This window comes from Ochotona princeps, unplaced genomic scaffold (genome assembly GCF_030435755.1).
Source record: "Ochotona princeps isolate mOchPri1 unplaced genomic scaffold, mOchPri1.hap1 HAP1_SCAFFOLD_414, whole genome shotgun sequence".
Taxonomy (NCBI): Eukaryota; Metazoa; Chordata; class Mammalia; order Lagomorpha; family Ochotonidae; genus Ochotona; species Ochotona princeps.
In genome coordinates this window covers 127,293-145,269 of record NW_026697061.1, presented here as the reverse complement: position 1 = coordinate 145,269, position 17,977 = coordinate 127,293, and the positions used below count along the sequence as shown (strand labels likewise).

The 17,977-nt window shown below is 63.3% G+C and overlaps 2 protein-coding genes across 3 annotated transcripts; one reads left to right on the top strand and one right to left on the bottom strand.

The window, feature by feature from the left end:
- Positions 1–569: 569 nt before the first annotated feature.
- Positions 570–4,284, top strand: LOC131478880 (syntaxin-10). Of its 2 annotated transcripts, XM_058659499.1 has the most exons (8): positions 572–813; positions 975–1,144; positions 1,287–1,381; positions 1,485–1,547; positions 3,355–3,462; positions 3,540–3,646; positions 3,734–3,828; positions 3,914–4,284. In XM_058659499.1, the coding sequence occupies exons 1-8, from the start codon at positions 779–781 to the stop codon at positions 3,988–3,990; spliced, it is 750 nt and encodes a 249-aa protein (XP_058515482.1). In that variant the 5' UTR covers positions 572–778; the 3' UTR covers positions 3,991–4,284. The 2 variants fall into 2 exon arrangements, with proteins under 2 accessions (XP_058515483.1, XP_058515482.1); XM_058659500.1 differs by lacking the exon at positions 3,914–4,284 and having other exon boundaries at positions 570–813; positions 3,540–3,642; positions 3,734–3,822.
- Positions 4,285–8,035: 3,751 nt separating this feature from the next.
- On the bottom strand, positions 8,036–17,317 carry LOC131478881 (nucleus accumbens-associated protein 1). Its single transcript, XM_058659503.1, has 6 exons — positions 17,139–17,317; positions 9,542–10,513; positions 9,287–9,460; positions 8,938–9,043; positions 8,707–8,804; positions 8,036–8,370 (listed from the first exon to the last, which is right to left on the bottom strand). Exons 2-6 carry the CDS (start codon positions 10,503–10,505, stop codon positions 8,111–8,113), a joined length of 1,602 nt encoding a protein of 533 aa, XP_058515486.1. The 5' UTR covers positions 10,506–10,513; positions 17,139–17,317; the 3' UTR covers positions 8,036–8,110.
- Between the last annotated feature and the right edge of the window lie 660 nt (positions 17,318–17,977).

Sequence of the window (17,977 nt, the reverse complement as noted above, 5' to 3'; positions counted from 1 at the left end):
GGGGGCGGGGCGCGCTTCCGGCGTGGCGCGTGGCCATGCCGGAGGCCCCGCCTCCCTCCTCCCGCTGCTGGGCGCGGCGGCCCGAGCCGGCTGGAGCCGGCGGCTTCCGGATCGAGGCTGGGGTGGGGGGCCGGGAATGGCGCCTCCTTCCCTTCTTCCCTCCTCGCGGGGCCGGCTTCGCGTCGAGGGGCGCCCGGGAGGACCCCGTGGCCACGCCAGGGCCGCCCTCGCACGTGGGCGGAAAGCAACGAGCTCCGCGCCTCCAAACAAAACCCCAAACTCTCCTTGTGGCGTCCATGCTGTGCCTTCCCCGCCACAGGACGCCCCCAGACCGGGAACCCCAAAAGCCACAGGCCCCGCTTTCCCTCCACGCACACACAGCGACTCTGACAGACTCCAGCCGTCACCCACGGCGCGGGTTTCCCCCCAAATAAAGTCTGAGCCTCCCCCACTCGGGGCGCCCCACTTTCTCAGGTGGAGTGCCCACCATGCTGAGGCGGAGAGGACGTGGGGGGCCGGAAGTCGCCTCTGCTGCCCACAACCAAGATGGCCGCTCGGAGGACGGAAGTGCCCTCTCTTCGGGGCCTCTCTCTCCGCACCGGAGGCCCCGCTCTCGATGGTGGGCGAACCGGGGGCCGGGGGTGGCGGCTCCCTCTTTCTTTGCTGTTTTTTCCTGGTTTTCCAAGGCACAGGGTCGCTCGCCACCGCAGCCCCTGCCCCAGCCCAGCGGGGCTTCGGCCTCCTGGGGTGGGGGAGTCAGGCGGTGGGGGGGTGAGCCATGTCTCTCGAAGACCCTTTCTTTGTAGTGCGAGGGTAAGTGACAGCGACGCGGGTGTTTGGGTGGGGGGTGGGCAGCGGCGGCGATCGGCATCCCCGACCCCGGCCCGAGAGCCCGCGGGGCGTGATACATGGGGTGGGTGGTCTGGAGGGGTGCAGGGGCGCTCAGCCCTGGAGACCCCTCGCTCCGCCCGCAGCGAGGTGCAGAAGGCGGTGAACACGGCCCGGGGGCTGCACCAGCGCTGGAGCGAGCTGCTGCAAGCCGGCTCGGCGGGCGGCCGCGAGGAGCTGGACTGGACGGCCAATGAGCTGCGCAACGGGCTGCGCAGCATCGAGTGGGACTTGGAGGACCTGGAGGAGACCATCGATATCCTGGTGGTGGTGGTGGTGGTGGTGGCATTGCATGGGGTGGTGGCATTGTATGGGGGCGAGGCGGCAGGGTCGGGGTGGTAGGGGAACGGCCCTTGGTCTGCAAGACCCCCTCAGCCTTGACTGACAAGCCCCCCCACGCATCGTGGAAGCCAACCCCGGCAAGTTCAAGCTCCCGGCCGGGGATCTGCAGGAGAGGCGGGCGTTTGTGGAGCGGATGCGGGAGGCGGTGCAGGTGAGGGTGGCCAAGCTGCGGGGGGACCTCGGGCAGGGGGCTGAGCCAGCGTGGGCTGGGGGCCGTGTTTCCTCTGTCACATCCTGCTTGCCTCCTTGCCCAGGAAATGAAGGACCATATGGCGAGCCCGACGGCCTTGGCCTTCATGGAGAGGAATAACAGTGAGGTGAGGGGTCCTGACGCCCGCCATCCACCCACGCTGACCCCCGCGTGCTGTATCCTGGGGGGCACACCTGAGCCGCAGGCTTAGACTTGACTTAGCCCATCCCCACCCCATGTCCCACCAAAAATCTGTAGTTAACCCAGTTTAATGACGAACTCCGTTTGCCATTCTTTTTCTTTCTTTCTTAAACATTTCTTTATTAAGGGATATGGCACGGATTCAGTTCTCAGCTGATCCATTTTTTTTTTTTTAAGATTTACTTATTTTTATAGAAAGGCAGGTTTACAGAGAGGAAGGAGAGACAGAAAGGAAGATCTTCCATCCATTGGTTCCCTCCCCCAAGTGGCTGCGATGGCCCGGAGCTGAGCCGATCCAAAGTCAGGAGCTTCTTCTGGGTCTCCCACGCAGATGCAGGGTCCCAAGGCATTGGGCTGTCCTCCACTGCTTTCCCAGGCCACAGGCAGGGAGCTGGATGGGAAGTGGAGCAGCCAGGACTCGAACTGGCGCCCCTATGAATGGCAGAAGCTGAAGCGACTAGGTCCGTGCCCTGGGTGTGCTTGTCTCTCTGCCTCCTCTCGCCATCTGTCTTTGACCTCGGGTCAAGAACAACAGCTCTGTCTTCTCTCCTTGGAGCCCCTGGACATGGGGTCTGGGAGGTGATAGGGTGAGCCTGGCTTCCAGGCCCAGCACCCATGTGCCACTTTGGAGAGGCAGGAAGCAGTGCCCGAATCCTAAGTTGCTAGTCCCTCTGTGCAGGGACACCCTGGTCAGGCAAGAGGGCCAGCTGCCAGCTGCAGGGACCGGATCCCACAGGGAGCTCAGGAAGGAGTCAGCCCTACTCCCTCTGGGTGCACCATGTGCCTGCCGACGGCTAGAAAGTAACAAAATTGGGAGGCAACCAAGGCTAAATCTGCCAGCCTGGACACCTGTGCCTTGGCCTTCTGCCCAGGTTAGAGACCCGCATGGAGTTCTAGGTTGACCTCTGATTCCGTCTGGCCCTAGCCTGGGCTGTTGTGAGCATTTAAACAGTGAACCAGTGGACAGAAACCCCACTGTCTCTTTCTCTGGCTGCCTTTCAACTAAAAATTCAAAACCAGAAAGGTTTGAATCAAAATAATTTTTTTTTTTTAAGATTTACTTAATCTGGGCCTGGTGGTGTGGCCTAGCGGCTAAAGTCCTCACCTTGAACGCGCTGGGATCCCATATGGGCGCCGGTTCTAATCCCAGCTGCTCCACTTCCCATCCAGCTCCCTGCTTGTGGCCTGGGAAAGCAGTCGAGGATGGCCCAATGCTTTGGGACCCTGCACCCGTGTGGGAGACCCAGAAGAGGTTCCTGGCTCCTGGCTTTGGATTGGCACAGCACCTGCCGTTGCGGTCACTTGGGGAGTGAATCATCAGACAGAAGATCTTCCTCTCTGTCTCTCCTCCTCTCTGTATATCTGACTTTGTAATAAAAATAAATAAATCTTTAAAAAGAAAATATTTACTTAATCTATTTGGAAAGAGAATGGTTCATTTTCCATCGACTGGGAGTAGTACCCAAATGGCCCTGCATGGGGCCAGGCTGAAGAGCCCAGGACTCCGGTGTGGTCTTGCGTGTGGGTGCAGGAGCCCAAGCAGTCGCGCTGTCCCCACTGCCTGCCCAGCTTGACCAGCCAGGACTCCAACTCCCTTATAGGATGCCAGCGTCTGGGCTGCAGCTTTGCCTAGTGGCTCCAGGCGGACCGAGGCTGTCACGCCTCAGATGCTGTCTGCTACGCCGTGGCTGTCCCGCCCTGAGCCCGTGGTCCGTGGTCCGTGTTCCCTGCAGGTGCTGGCCGGCACATCAGCGGCCCAGAAGTCCCCCAGCGACTTGCTGGATGCCAGCATGGTCTCGGCCTCTTCCCGCTACCTCGAAGAGCAGCAGGCCACACAGCAGGTGCGTGGAAGGTGCGGGGAAGGGGGCCCTCTGGGAGGGGCTGTCCTTGCCAACCTTGCGTCCCTTCCTCCTGGCAGCTGATCCTGGACCAACAAGACCACCAGCTGGACATGGTGTCGGGGAGCATCCGGGTCCTGAAACACATGTCAGGCCGCGTCGGGGAGGAGCTGGACGAGCAGGGCGTGTAAGGCTGGGACTCTGGGGAGGCGGGTGGCCTGTGCTCACGTGCTTGAGCCCCAGGAACACCTTCTCGTCGTGGTGGTCTCCACAGTATGCTGGATGCCTTTGGCCATGAGATGGAACATACCCAGTCCCGCATGGATGGCGTCCTCAGGAGGTTGGCCAAGGTCTCCCACATGACCAGCGGTGAGTGAGCAGGGCGGTGGCGGGGCGGCGGCAGGTCGGGGGAGGCAGCTCCGCGTTGACTCTGCCCTCCCTCCCAACCCCACAGACCGGCAGCAGTGGTGTGCCATCCTGGTGCTTCTGGGGGTGCTGCTCCTAGTTCTTCTCCTGCTTGTCCTGCTCTGACCTTGACACCAAGCAGCTGCCATGCCAGCTGGGCCTGCCCCCGCCCTGCCCCGCCAGGCTCTCCCTCGGAGCCTGTGGGATTCCCAGGGTGCCTGGCCAGGGGGCCCCACGCCTGCCTTCTCAAGTGCACTTAGGGGGTGGAGGTGGGGAGACCCAACACACTCTTGCCCCGCCCCACCACCCCCCTACCCCTAACCCACCAACCTGTGTCAACACCCAGGGTCCCACCACGGCCCTGGGCCCACTGTGCCTTCATGCCTTCCAACCTGGAAATAAATCCACAGTCCTTTGGTTTTGTACTCTGTGTTGACCATGAATGTGTGACCCTGTCCAGACCCGCCTTCCAGCTCTGTGCTCCCGGCTTCCACGGGAGCGTGTGTGTGCGTGTCTTGGATTTCAAGGGCCAGTGTTGGATGCAGACACGATTATCCGAGTTTCCTACACGTTGCAGGCATGCTTCCATCGGGCAGCAGACGCACGCAGGCGTTTCTCCTGCGCCCGTGAACAGCCGCAAAGCGCCGTGCGTGAGGGGATTGCCGGGTGTGAATCCCTGTGTCTGGCCGGAAGAAGAAATGCCTGCAGAACCCTAGTGCGTGCAGAGTCCCTCCTGCCCGTGACATGGGTGCCATCTGTCATCAGTTGGTTGCCACAGCCAGGACTGGCCAGGAGTCTGCATCAGAGCCAGGTCTCCCACGTGGGTGGCGGCAGGGACCCCAACACCGGAGTCATTTCTGCTGCCTCCCGTTGTGCGCATGCGCAGGGAGCTGGGCCTGTCCCAAGCACTCCCCGTACAGGCTGCATGTGTTCCAAGTAACATTATTTTTATTGGAAAGATAGAAAGAGAGGAAAAACAGAGAAAGATCTTCCATTTGGGTCACTCTCCAAACAGCCACAACGGCCAGCGAGCGGGGAAGCTGGGAATCGGCAGCTCAGTTTGGGTCTCCCACGTGGGTGCAGGAGCCCAAGCACTTGAGCCATCCTGCGTCGTTTTCCCAGGCGCACGGACAGGGCGCTGGACCAGAAGTGGAGCAGCCACCTGGGAAAGCAGGGGATGGTGCAGGCCTTGGGCAGCTGTGGGTGACCCGCAGGAGGCGCCTGGCTTTAGGCGGGCTCAGCTCCAGCCATGATAGCCACTTGGGGAGTGAGTCAGCGCATGGATCTTTCTGTAAATGTCTTCCCAATGAACATGAAGAAATCTTTAAAAAGAAGTAGAACAGCCAGGAACAGGAAGTGGCACTAATATTTATGGGAGTGCCCAGCACTGAACAGCGAGGTTCCCGGCTAAGCCACAGCACCCTTCCCAAAATACGATCTCTAGGGAAATAAACCAGCTAGATGGGCCTGGTCTTGCTGAAATGGGCCCTTTTACCATCCTCTCCCCCCCACCCCCGAACCTGAACTTGGAGTGCGTCCAGTTGGAGATGCCTTTGCTCCCGTACATGCCCTTGTGGTCTGGACTCGCAGGGAAGGGCGAGGGAGGCCCTGACCCCGGCAAAGGCCCACCCTCGGAGTTACCCTACCTGGATCAATGTCGGAGGGGCCCTGGCTTATTGCCTCCTGTGGGTGGGACCTGCAGCTTCAGGGACCCCCTCGTTGGTGCAGCCCCCTTCCACCTGGGGAAGAGGAGCAGGGATGTGGAGGGGCACACTTGGGAGCTGCAGGTGCCAGCCCGGCCCCCCTCCCCTCCCCTCCCCGCAGAGAGCAGTCTGGGGCGTCCAGGGTGTTACAAAGGCGTTTAGTTTATTCTCGCATCACTGATACTCTCTCGCGGTTCACATTTCCCAGCGCCCCTCCTCCTTACAGTAGTTTATGTGCAATCTCACAGGCCCGGGGGAGGGCGGGGAGGGCCTTGGCACTTCACGCGGGGGGCAGAGGCAGGGGGCAGTGGGGCCCCGCGTGAAAGGGGCAGGGAGGGATGGGGTGTGGAGGGGCCCTACAGTCTTTTTAATTATTATTCCCCTCAATAATTTTTAATGTCCGTGAGTGACTCTTCACCTGCAATCCTTCCTGGCTCCCCAGGGTGGGGGTAGGGACATGGGGGGGCATGCAGCGGGCCGCCCCGGGGGCGGGGTGCACAGGGGCGGCTCCTGGGCTAAGGCACAACCCTGTCTTTGGCTCTCCTGGTGGGGAGTATTCTCCCCTGCCCCTCCCTGCCCAGCCCCACTGCCCTCCCCCTCCCCCCCACATCACTGGGAGTTCTGGAAGCCTGGGATGGGGCGGGGTGGGGGCAACTCCTGGGGTCCCTGAACAGATGGGCTCCGCCACCAGGCCCAGCACAGCAGGAGCTTAGGGAGGCACAGCAGGAAGCCCCCCACCCCAGGAAAAGTGGGGAGGGAGAAGAACCCCTGGTCCTGGACAGCTGGTCACACTCCCTGCCCCTCACGCTCAGGCCCCAGAGGAGGGGCGCACCTGGGAACCCCCCCAGGCCCCAGCTGCGTGCCAAGTGACCAGGATATTGTGCTTTGGGATTGGTGCTGGGTGGGGGCGGGGAGGGCCGGGTGGGAGACTAAGGTGCTTGTGCTTCAGCGGGAGGGGGGTCCCCTCCCCCCACACACACACTTGGGCTGCCTGGGAGCTAAGGTGCTGGGCCGCCGCGCCCACCCTCGCAAGGGGAAGCAGGTGTTGGGAGGGGCCCCTAGCTGGCTGGTGGTTCTCTGCAGGGTGCCCCCTGCACCCCCCACCAAACCCCTTGCCTGGGAAACCTGGCTGCTGGTAGCCAGAGGGCGGGGGGGTGGGGGTGCAGAGGCTGGGAGTTGGGGGAAAGAGAGGGGTGGAGGAAGAAATTTCCAAGTTCATACACACACACACACACACACACACACACACTTGCCCTGGGTAAGAAACAGGAATGGTGAGAGAGAGAAAAATACTGCCCCCAAGCGCCAAGAGCAGAAGTTCTGCTCCGGCCCCAAACCAACGGCCTAGGCCAGTGGCCTCCCCTAAGACGAAGCTGTGTGGCTTGCGGAGGGCGAGGCGGGAGGGGAGAGGCTCAGACCCCCGCCCCCAGAGCCAGGCAGAAACACGCACACACCCCAACACCCACACACGCTTTCAGCCTGCCCCCCCATCCTGCCTTCCACAGCCTCCCCCCAACCTGGAGTGGAGAGGAGGTGGGGGGCAGGAGTTGCCATCCCCTTGGTTTGAAAAATAAAAGGAAATCTTATACTTCAATATTTCATTCGCTAAAAAAATGTCTTAAAAAGTATGTACATGGGTGGGGCTCAGGGGGCCCTGCCCCGGTGTATTCAGGGTGGGTGGGGGGTGGGGGCAGGGCAGGGGCAGGATGGAGCACGGAAGAGGGCAGTAGCCCCCCTCCAAGCCTGCTCCCCCTAGGTTCCAACCCTGGTCCAACTGCCTCTGGTACCTTCATTCGCTTGGAAAGAAAAAGAAAAAAAAGGCGCGCACGCACACACTCGGGCACACGCACACTGCACACCCAGATCCAGACCCTCCGCGTGCCCCGAAGGGCCCTCCTGTCCTAGGATCGCCCTCCCCCAGGCTCCAGGGGGACCAAGAGCATGTGTGTGAGAGGCTGAGCGGAGGCGAGGGGGTGAAGGCCAGGGAAGGCGCTGGCCCTGCCATCCCCATGCAGCCACCCTAGGTTGCACACCCCACGGCCTCACCGCCCACCCAGCCCCTGGGGCGCGGGCACCCGGAGGGGGTCAGGAAGGCGCTTTTGGAGCCATGGAAGCACTGGGGGGGCAGGGGGTGAGCGGGCTGGCGGGGGAGAGGGTCCTGAGACCCTCTGAACCCCCACCTCCGCCCACCACCAGTCCCCGGGAGCTGGCTGTAGTGAGGGGCCAGGCCCTGACAGGTGTGGGGGGGAGCCGATGGTGGGGGTGAGGACAGGAGAGCAGAGTTATAGAAGGCCACTCCGCACTTGGCCCTGCCCCACCCGGCTCACACTGGGGGAAGGGGGCAGGGAGGGGACGGAGCATGCAGCACCCCTGTGGGGCCTGGGGAGGGGGACAGACAGTAGCTCGTGACCAAGATGTGTGTGTGTGTGTGTGTGTGTGTGTGTGTGTGTGTGTGTGTGTAGGTGTGTGTGACAGGACTGGGTGGGGCGGGGGTGCGTGGGGGCAGAAGTGTGGCGGCCCCCCACCCCCTGGCCCACGGCGGGTCACTGGAGGGCCTCGGCCGAGGGCCCCGCCTCGCTCTCGTGGCTGGCCGGCTCGAAGCCGTGCTCCACGCCCATCACGTCGGGCTCGATCTTGCCCGTGTCGCTGATGAAGGTAGTGTAGGCGTCGCCCTCGGCCGTGAGCAGCTTCAGCTTGGGGATCCAGCTCTTCCGCACCACGCGGCGCGCGTTGGTGCACATGTCAGCCGCGATGGCGTTCATCTCGCTCTCCTTGAAGTTGGGGGCGAAGTTCTGGCAGTAGTCTGTGGCCAGCGGGGGTCGGGAAGGGGCGGAGGTTCAGGTCCCGGGGGTCCCACTCCCCATGCCGCCCTGCCCTGCCCTACCGGACCCCGCCTACATGCACCTGCTCACACAAGCCCCGCCCCCTGCAAGGGCCCACCCCCATGACTCGATGGCCTGGCAGTCTTGCTGTCATTTGGGAGACTTGGGACCCCAGAACCTGGTGGGAACTGCCCAGGTGTGGAGTGCCAGCCACTGCCCACGTAGTCTGGGCAGCGCTCCCAGTCCCAGCCACCTGGAGAGCATCCTCCCGGCTGACGCGGGGCCCTCCCTCCCCGCGCCAAGGCCCACGGACTCACACTTGACGGCGTGCAGGACGCGGCTGTCCAGTGGTTTGCGGCTGGGGTCGTTGCTGGAGGAACGGATACCCGTGCCGCAGCTGTTGGCCAACGTGTTCCTGGGGCGAGGGGAGGCGGCACGGCGCTCAGCGCGCTCAGCCAGCGGGCGGGCGGCAGGAGGGTGCTGGGTCCCCTGTACCCCGACCTCCCGCGCACCCAGGGAGACGCAGTGGGCTCCCATCAGGGCCTCACCTGTCGAAGAAGGAGGCGAGGAGGCGCCGCAGCAGCACCTTGTGCCGTGTGCCGGCGCTCACGTGGCAGTTCATGAGCTGCGCCCTCGTGATGTACACGTTGGTACCTGGTGAGGGCCGGAATTGCAGGGCGGGACCGGGGATGGCTGGGCTGCAGCGGGCAGGGCTCGGGGACCCACGGGGCAGAGCGAGGGAAGGTGCCAGGATGACACCCTCCCCATCAGTGTGGCAGGATGAGCCTTGCCACCCCACAGGCCACGAGTCTGGGTGCCAGGGGCTCCCGAGTCCACCCTCCCCACGAGAAGGCATGTGCCCAGGTGGAGGGGAACGGGGTGTGCAAGGCGGCCCACCTGTCACCAGCTCCAGCTTCTCCGAGGGGTCGCCCTCGTCGTAGAGCTTGGGGTGGCAGCGGTTGCCGATCTGGTTGATGAGCTCGGCCGGAAGCGACGCCAGGTCTTGCCGTACGCGGATGCGACTGCGGGACTCTGGGGTCACGGGCTCGGGCAGGGCCTCCACCTTCTCGGCTACGGGGAGAGGCAGAGTGGCGAGTGGGCGCAGGGGCGCTGGGCAGGCTGGGCAGCGCGTGGGCGGGGCCGGCGCCTCACCTGCGGGACCCACGTTCATCATGCTGTACATGGTGTACATGTTGCAGATCTGGCGGTACTGCTCGTCCGAGCCTTCCTCCCCGCCGTCCTCCTCCTCGTCCTCCTCGTTGTGGTAGGAACCGGGGCTGTCACTGGTGTAGGCGCTGGAGGTGCCCGGGCTGGTCCTCTCCGACGTGCTGGGCCCGCTCACCATGCCCCCGGCGGCCGCGGCTGCCGCTGCCCCGCTGGCCGGCTGCCCAGCTCCCACCACCGCGGCCACGGCCACCCCGGCCGGCTGGGCCGCCGCCACCACGGGCGCCTGCTGCGGCTGCCGGTTGGCGGCCAGGTCCGGCACGGAGAATTTGGCCATCTTGCGGCTGCCGCTGCCATTGCTGCCGCCGCCCCCAAGCTCCTTGGGGCCACCGTCCCACAGGCGCTTGGCCACCGGCGTGCACTGCACCGAGTCCGACTCCTGCTGCTCCGTCTTGACCCGGGACACGAGGGGCAGCGGCGTGCTGCAGGCCGGCCAGCCGGACGTCTGCGCCACGGGGCTCTGGGGCTCGGACGAGGGCGCCTCCTCCGTGTGCAGGCCCTGCGAGTCGCAGCTGGGCGAGCTGACCTTGAGGAAGAACTCGGTGCCCTTCTCCATGATCTCCTGGATCTGCAGGAAGCCGGCCGTGTACATGAGCAGGAACTGGTCGCCCACGTTCATGCTCAGGCGGCCCGTGTAGCAGAAGCTCAGGATCTGCTGGAAGGATTGTGGCTGCACGGCGGCTGGCAGCTCCACCACGGCGCTGCGGCTGCTGTTGAACAGGTCCCGGAAGTAGGAGCTGCTGGCCGCCAGCACGGCGCGGTGCGCCTTGAAGGCGTGCCCCTTGACCACCACCGACACGTCGCAGTACAGGCCCTGCAGCCGCTGCTCGTTGAGGCACTCGAGGATACTATTGCCGAAGTTCGGGATCTCCATCTGCAGGATCTGCGCCATGGCGAAGGCTGTGAGGGGGGCGACAGGGACAGAAAGCAGGTGTTGGGGGCCACCTGCCCTCGGCGGGAGGATGACAGGGCAGGGCGGGGTGGCCCAGAAGGGGTCCCATCTGAGCGCCGGCTCCGAGTCCTGGCCGCTCCACTCTTTCGCTTAAGCTATTATTATTTCAAGACTTACTCGTGTTTCTTGGAAAGACAGATTTACAAGGAGAGAAAAATCTTCCACCCGCTGGTTCACTCCCCAAGTGGCTGCAGTGGCCGGAGCTGAGCCGAGCTGAAGCCAGCGGCTCCTCCAGGTCTCCCACGCGGGGCAGCAGGGGCGCAAGCTGCTGCGCTCCCGGGTACGTGAGCAGGGATGGAGCAGCTGGACGGAGCCACCCAACCTGCTAGGAAAACAACCCTGGCACCTCAAATAAATCCGAAAAACCAAAAAACCCTGGCTGGAGATGAGGCCACTTGGTGTCTCATCGCGCACCAGCCTCTGACATCGGTAGAGGATGTGCAGGTCCATTCTGGAGCAGGTAGGAGCCTCTGCAACCCAGCTCCATGACTGTCATGTAACCCTTGCAGGAACCCCGTTACACTGTATCACTTTGGCTGGGGGGGCGGGGAAAAGACACCCTGGGCACAATGCTGCCCACAGCACTTCCCGTGTGCTATTGGGACAATGTTGGGATGTGGGACCTGCCACCAGAGGGCTGACTGGGAGCTGCTCTGAGGAGATGGGCAACGCCATGGGTGCAGGCATCTTGGCTGATCCTTTTTGGGATCAGCTGCTCATGGCTGGCTGGCTAAAATGCCGCTTGGGAGGCCTTCGGCCTTCACCCTATCGGACATCAGCGCCTGGGTTCAGAGCTCGAATCTCTGTACCTGTGCCCCCGGGAGAGGCAACGGGGCTGGCTCACCCGTAGCACTCACCCAGGGGGACCGAGCTGCTGTAGGGGATCCTGGCTACTGCCTTTGGCTTGCCCCAGCACCGATCACTGCAGCCATGTGAGTGAACCAGTGGATGGAAGATCTCTCTCTCTCTCTCTCTACATTTTTGGTTAAAAAAAAAAAAAGCAGAGGGTGCAGTGGGAGAAAGGGCTGGCACTTGCAGTGCCTACATCCCATGTGGGCACTGGTTCTGTCCCAGCTGCTCCACTTCTGATGCAACTCCCTGCTAATGCACCCGGGAAAGCAGTGGGAGGTGGCCCAAGTGGCTGGGCCCCTGGCGCCTACATGGAGTCCCAGGAGAAAAGTCCTGCTGGTGCTCCAGCCTAGCTCAGGCTGTGGTCACTGCCTGGGAAGTGAACCAGAGGACAGAAGGTCCTTTGCCTAGAGAGTGAGAGAGAGAGAAACGAAGAAATTCGAGAAATAAGAAGAGAAAGGCCCCTGGTGGGAAGGCAGTGTTGCAGTTTGGAGGAAGCTGCCAGGGGGTGAGGGCAGCGAGGCACCAGGAGACAGGACAGCACAGGCCTGCTACCAGGGTACCCTGGCACCTGGGGCAGGAGCACCTGACTCCATCATACGGGGAGAGGGGGCTCCAGGTTGCTGGCCACTGCCTCTACAGGTGACGGTGCAGGGAAGGCGATGGTGAGGAGAGCCCAGTAATTACAGCAAGGAGGCCACGGGAGACGGGTCCCGGGTACCATGCCCTGGCCACTTCCCCTACCCTGTCTACTGAGCTGGGACACTTGTCTTGGGCCCTGCTGGCAGCCCCTGCACCTGCACGGCCACTGCAGGGCAGCCAGGGCTACGTTCCCAGAACAAACAGCTGGGTGGGGAGATCGGGAAACAGCTGGCAGAGACCCTCTTGTCTTTCCTCTCCTCCCCACAACGACTGGCTCTGCCCTCTCCCAGGGCATCCTTGGGCCTGGCACCCAAACGCCCCATGCATGCACCTCTCTGGGGCTCAGGCCCCTTGTACGGGGTCCAAACTGTGCCCCCAGCTGAGCATCCCACCCCACCTGCTTGACCTAGACTATCACGTCCCACTTGGCTGTCAACTCCCAAGGAAGCAGAGAGCCAGATCCGAGATCCTCCTGCCTCAACACTCAGTGAAACAGTCCCCTGCTGGGGGAAGGTACAGGAAGGGGACCACAGGGTGGCCGGGGAACTTCCAGCATTGCTAGTCCTGGTCCCAGTGGGGGACGCACTTCCAGATGCCAGGCCACGGGAGGCACGCAGCTCCCAGGACGTTGCAATAGTCCTGGGGTAGGTACCTTCCAAGGGCCTGCGTGGCAGCTGGGGGGATGACCCCGCCTCAGGCATGAGCAAGAGGCCATGGATTAAGGGTCCCAGCCAGCACACCACTTCGCCTGAGGAGGTAAGCCCAGACCCAGGAAAAGGTGGTGGCAGCAGCCTGGTACTGGGAGGGGGTGGTTCTTTCTTAGGCAGGGTTCAGGCTAGATGAGATCAGATGCGTGGACCTCAGAAGGGCAGCGCCCCACCGGAAGCTGACCACGCAACACCCCCACATCACGCCACTCTGTCTGAGCCCACTGGCGCATGATGAAGACACCAGCCACCCCACCCCAGGCTCTCCTACTGCTGGAACCTTCCTTGGGTTCCCAACTAAGGCGCAGTACCACCCATACTCCGCAGGTGCAGATCCTTGGACCTGCAGGGACACCTCCAGGACCATTCCTGCACTCCCAAGTTTAGCAGGAAACAAAAAAAAGGACCGGAAACCCAGCAGTGACCAGCACGCCTGCCCAGACTCCGCCTAGGGTTTGGCTGTAACACCAGGAACAGCACAGGGCAGCTGACAGCCAAATGTATCTTTTTTTTAAGCAGTAGGAGCAACGGTTGCGGTGTATTTTGCTACCCTGCATAGCTGCTGTGGTTAAATTCAATCTGGACACGACAAAAGAATTAGCCGACTGGAGCTGACGCCCGGGGCCTCCTGTGCACCTGCACCCCGCGAGGTCTGGCCAGGTTCACTTGACGGATTGGCTGGCTCTTCCAGCAGGTGCACCAGCAGGGAGCTAATGGGCCTGCCCCCATGGCTCTGCTCACCAGGATGAGCCTGGGCCGTCGCGGGGGCCTTCTGGCTCCTGTCTGGGAATTGGGTGTAGTGGGGCACAGGTGCCGAGACCCAAAGCTGATGGGGGCAAAAACTCTCCTGGGAGAGGCCCAGCCCTGCCCTCCAGAGCTGGGGTGCACTGCCTGCCTGGGGACTTGGGCAGGGGCTGAGGGGGGTGCAGCTCTTCCCACCCCCCCCAACTGCTGCCGTCTCCAGGAATGAGCAGCCCTCCAGCTGCCGCCTCTCCCGCCCCCTCCCTCCCACTCGCAGTCTCGGCAATCTGGTCTCAGACAAACGGCTGCTGGGTTGTTTCCGTCTTAGCTCCTGCCTGCTGGGCTCAGAAGCCCGATCCCACCATGGGAAGACAAGATGCACAGGATTGCGGGGGGGGGGGGGTGTCAACAAGTGCAAAGGCCCTGTGGTAACCTGGGGGTGTACAAGAGGTTGAACCTTGCTGGCTGGCGTCATGGCGCAGTGTGTTAAGCCGCCGTTTGCAGCACCAGCATCCCATACCGCAGCACCAGTTCAAGTCCCGGCTACTCTGCTTCTGAGCCGGCTCCCTGCTAACAGCACTGGGAAAAGCAGTAGAGGATGGCCACAGTGCCTGGGCCCCTGAACCCTTGTGGGAGACCTGGATGGAGCTCCCGGCTACAGCCTGGCCTGATGTGAACCAGCAGATACAAAATCTATCTGCCCTTCCAATCAACAGCAAAGTTTTAAACAACACAACAACGGTGCCCTGTCTCAGGATGGAAGCCACCTCTGTCGCCAACACTCCCAGGATCTGGGCACCTGATCCAGATGCTTGGAGAGGCCTCTCACTCACGCTGACCCGGAAGCCCCAGCACTGCCACTCTCTCCGGCTGCACACTGGGCTCATACAGGCAGCAGGAGCCGCCGCCTCACAAGGCCGTTTCAAGGACATGATAACTAAAGGACGGTGGCAGGCCGCCGCTCACCCTCCCTCAGTGGGTGCTGGGTGATGCGGGCGGCATGGTCACCAGAAGCTGCAGCCCGGGCCACCTCCTCGGGATCTCTCTCCAGAACCCAGGGACAGGCGTGTCTTCCTTGTCCTCACCAGCGGAGAAGGTCAAGACCATCGGCCAGGATTAGACAGGCAGGGGTTATGTCCAACTCTCCACTGGCTGGACTTGCAGCCCTCATGGCTTTGCAGTGTTTAATCCAGACATCACTCACCCCCCACCATGGCGTCTTAGGAACCCCAAAACCTTCGTCAAAGACGCCCGAGGCATTAGAAACCTGTAGCCAAGAGTTCAAGTCCAGAAAAGTGCTCAGGGCCTTAGGAGCCCTGAGCCATAGGAGCGGCCTCCTGGGGGTATCTGTCCCCTGCCACGTGGGCGGTGGAGAACTCCAGATGAGCACGAAGGGTTGGGGGTTGGGGGAAGACCCTGGCCAAACCTGGGACATTCAGGCGGACTCCGCCTACCTGCCCTAGACCCCGCCCCCTGTGCCGATGGCTTCAGGGGAGCGAACCAATGAACCTGGGTTCCAGCTCTCCACAAACAGGACCTGCCCAGTCTGGGAGGGGGAGGGGAGGAGAGCTCGACTGCCCTCCTCCAGGGGGTGGAAGACAAAGCCGCCCCCTCCAGGAGCCCGCACCAACCCTGCCCCCAAGGTAACTTCTCCGCCCTTCCAGCACTCAGGTGCGCCTAGCCCGTCCTCAGACAAAAGTTGCTCTGGGATCTGTTACTGGGGGCAGCTTCCCCTCCAGCCCCCTCCCCCACAGGGAAAGCTATCCTGGGTGGGGGAGGTGCAGGGAACCGCACAACTGACTGCACTGCCCCCCACAAGGTGCCAACTGGAGCCGGCCTTGTGTGCCATCCCCCACCCCTACCCGTGGCTACAAGCACGTGGCACCCCACTTTCCTCCTTGGTACTCAGTTGTACCCCCCCCACAACCAGGTCCCCATCAGGTGGGGAGGCACGTGCGGCGCAGCAGCCCAATTCCTACCCTTCCCCAGAACTGAGGGGTGGGCGCCCTCCTTCACCCAGCACTAGTTTGTGGCTCCTGCCACGTGGGTACATCCTGACCACAAGGCACCCCTGGACAACAGCCTGACAGTTACCCCAGAAAGAACAAGAGCAGAGACAGCCTGACCCAAGACCAAAGCCAGAGGGACACACTGCGGCAGCCGCAGCTGGAAGGGGAGGAAGCGTGCATTTAAAATCCCCTTCCTGCTCATTGCTACCCACTCCTCCCAGAGCCCCTGCCCTCCCCTGGGCTCCGGAGAGCCGGCGAGGCGGGAGTCACCAGGCCCTCCGAGAAAGAAGGTGCTACTGTTGCAGTCCCCAGGGGACACTCAGAACCCAGCCTCCCCTGGGGGGACTGGAACAGTGGCTAAGGAGTATCCTTGCCAGCAGATCTGGGGCGGCAGCGGCAGGCTGACCCTCCGGAAACAAACCCTGGCCTCACATGCCCCCTCCTGGGCTGGACCACAGGGAGAGGACAAAGAGCGCCCAGTGTGGACCCCCAGGAGACCACCTTAAGCTCTTCTTACCCCTTCAGGGAAGCCTGGAGGCAGGGAGATGTGTGCTTTCACACAGACCTGGGGAGGCGCCCTTCTGGCAGGTTCCAGGGTGCAAAAAACGGGCCCCTAAGACACTCGGGGGGTTGCTTGCTGGGCTGGGGTGCCCCGCCCCCTACAGACAAACAGGGTGCTACGTGGGCCAGGGCAACCGGAAGTGGGGTGAAAAGGATGTCCCAGGTAAGTAGGCTTTGCATGGCTGTACCCCCTACCTACACAAATACCCACCCCAGGGATGGCCAGAGCTTGCAACACTTTGGCGGAGCCCCCACCCCCACGGTGAGCACGGCGGGGGTGCGGGACACACTCACACACAGACTGCCACCTCCCTTCTGGTCACACTAGTTTTTCCTGACCCGCCCCCACATCCAGCCTAGAGCCCTAAGCCTCGGCCTGCCCCCCCACCCTTCCTAGGGCGATCACCCCTCCACCTCGGGTGGGCAGAGCCCTGACCTCACATGACCCAGCCCACCCCCCCCAACACAGCCAGCCAACATCTCCGGGCTCTCCGCCTGCACCCCAAGCAACCAACCAACCAACCAACAACTCCGCCCACACCCACCAAGCCCGCCCCACTTCCTGGGCTTCTCCCGCAGCCGCCCCCAGGCCTGTAACTTGACCCACTCACCTCCTCCGGGAGCCCGGACCGTACCTGCCAGGCCCGGCCCCGCCTCGCCACCCCCTCCCCCACGCCGGGCCTCCCCTCCCCCTCGGGCCTGCTTCCTCCCCCCACCCCACCCCCCACCCCACCGCGTGTCCCTTCTTCCTCCTCCTCCTCCTCCTCCTAACTTCCCGGGAACCACCTGCCCACCGGCTCGATCCGGTGCCCTCCCCACCGGCGCCACCACCCCAGCTCCCGCCGGGAAGGACGAGAGCCTCGGAGGGTGTGGGGAGGTGAAGGAAAGAAGGTCCGAGCTGAGGCCCGCCCGCCCTCCACGGTGCAAGAAGGGAGGACCGAGCCTTGGCCCTGCAGCCGGCGGCCCCGCGCGCCCCCCAAACCGGCCAAGGCCGCTGCAGGAGCGCACCCCCCCCAACACACACACGCCCGGCGCCCCGAGCCCTCGGGCCTGGCCCGTCTCACCTGCGCCCTGGCCGCGCTCCGCAGCGGCGGCTGAGGCCCGGCCTGGGCCCGGGGCGCGCCCCCCTGCGCCGGGGCCTCGGCCTCCGCCTCCGCGGCCTCCGCGGCCTCCGCCTCAGCAGCAGCGGCAGCCGCGGCGGCCATTCATTGTGGGCCAGGCCGGCCCAGCCGAGCGCCGAGCGAGCGAGCGAGCGAGCCAGCGCAGGGCCCGGCTCCGGTGGGGGAGGGCGGGGTCGCCGCGGACACGCCCACGCCACGCCCTCCCCTAGGCCAGGCCAGACGAGCCCCGAGCGCGCCGCGGTCCCGCCTCCCCCGGCTGCCATCAAGTTCCAAGTCACCCGGCTTTTCATGTGCAAATTGCATTGCCCTTCCAGAAGGTTCTGGCCGCGGGAAGCGGGTGCGATGGCTCTATGGGAGAATCCTCCCCCTGCAAGTACGGACACCCGCTTTGGGTCACGTCCCGGCTGCTCCACTTCCCATCCAGCTCCCTGCTTGTGGCCTTGGGAAACAGTGGAGGACGGCCCAAAGCCTTGGGACCCTGAACCCGTCTGGGAGACCTGGAGAAAACTCCTGGCTCCTGGCTTCCGGAGGGGCTCAGCTCCAAAGCCCATTACAGCCACTTGGGGGAGTGAACCAGTGCATGGAAGATCTTTTTTCTATCTCTTCTAACTTCCTAATAAAAATAAATGTGGGGTAGCAAAGCTCATTTTGTGTAATGTTGTACACCATGTCCACTCCTCTCGCCCTCACCAGAGCCCCATCAGGAGCGGGAAAAACTTCTGCCCGGTCTTGTTTTGCTGTTCGGACACGTTGCCCGGGGAGCGGGAACGCACTCGGCTCGG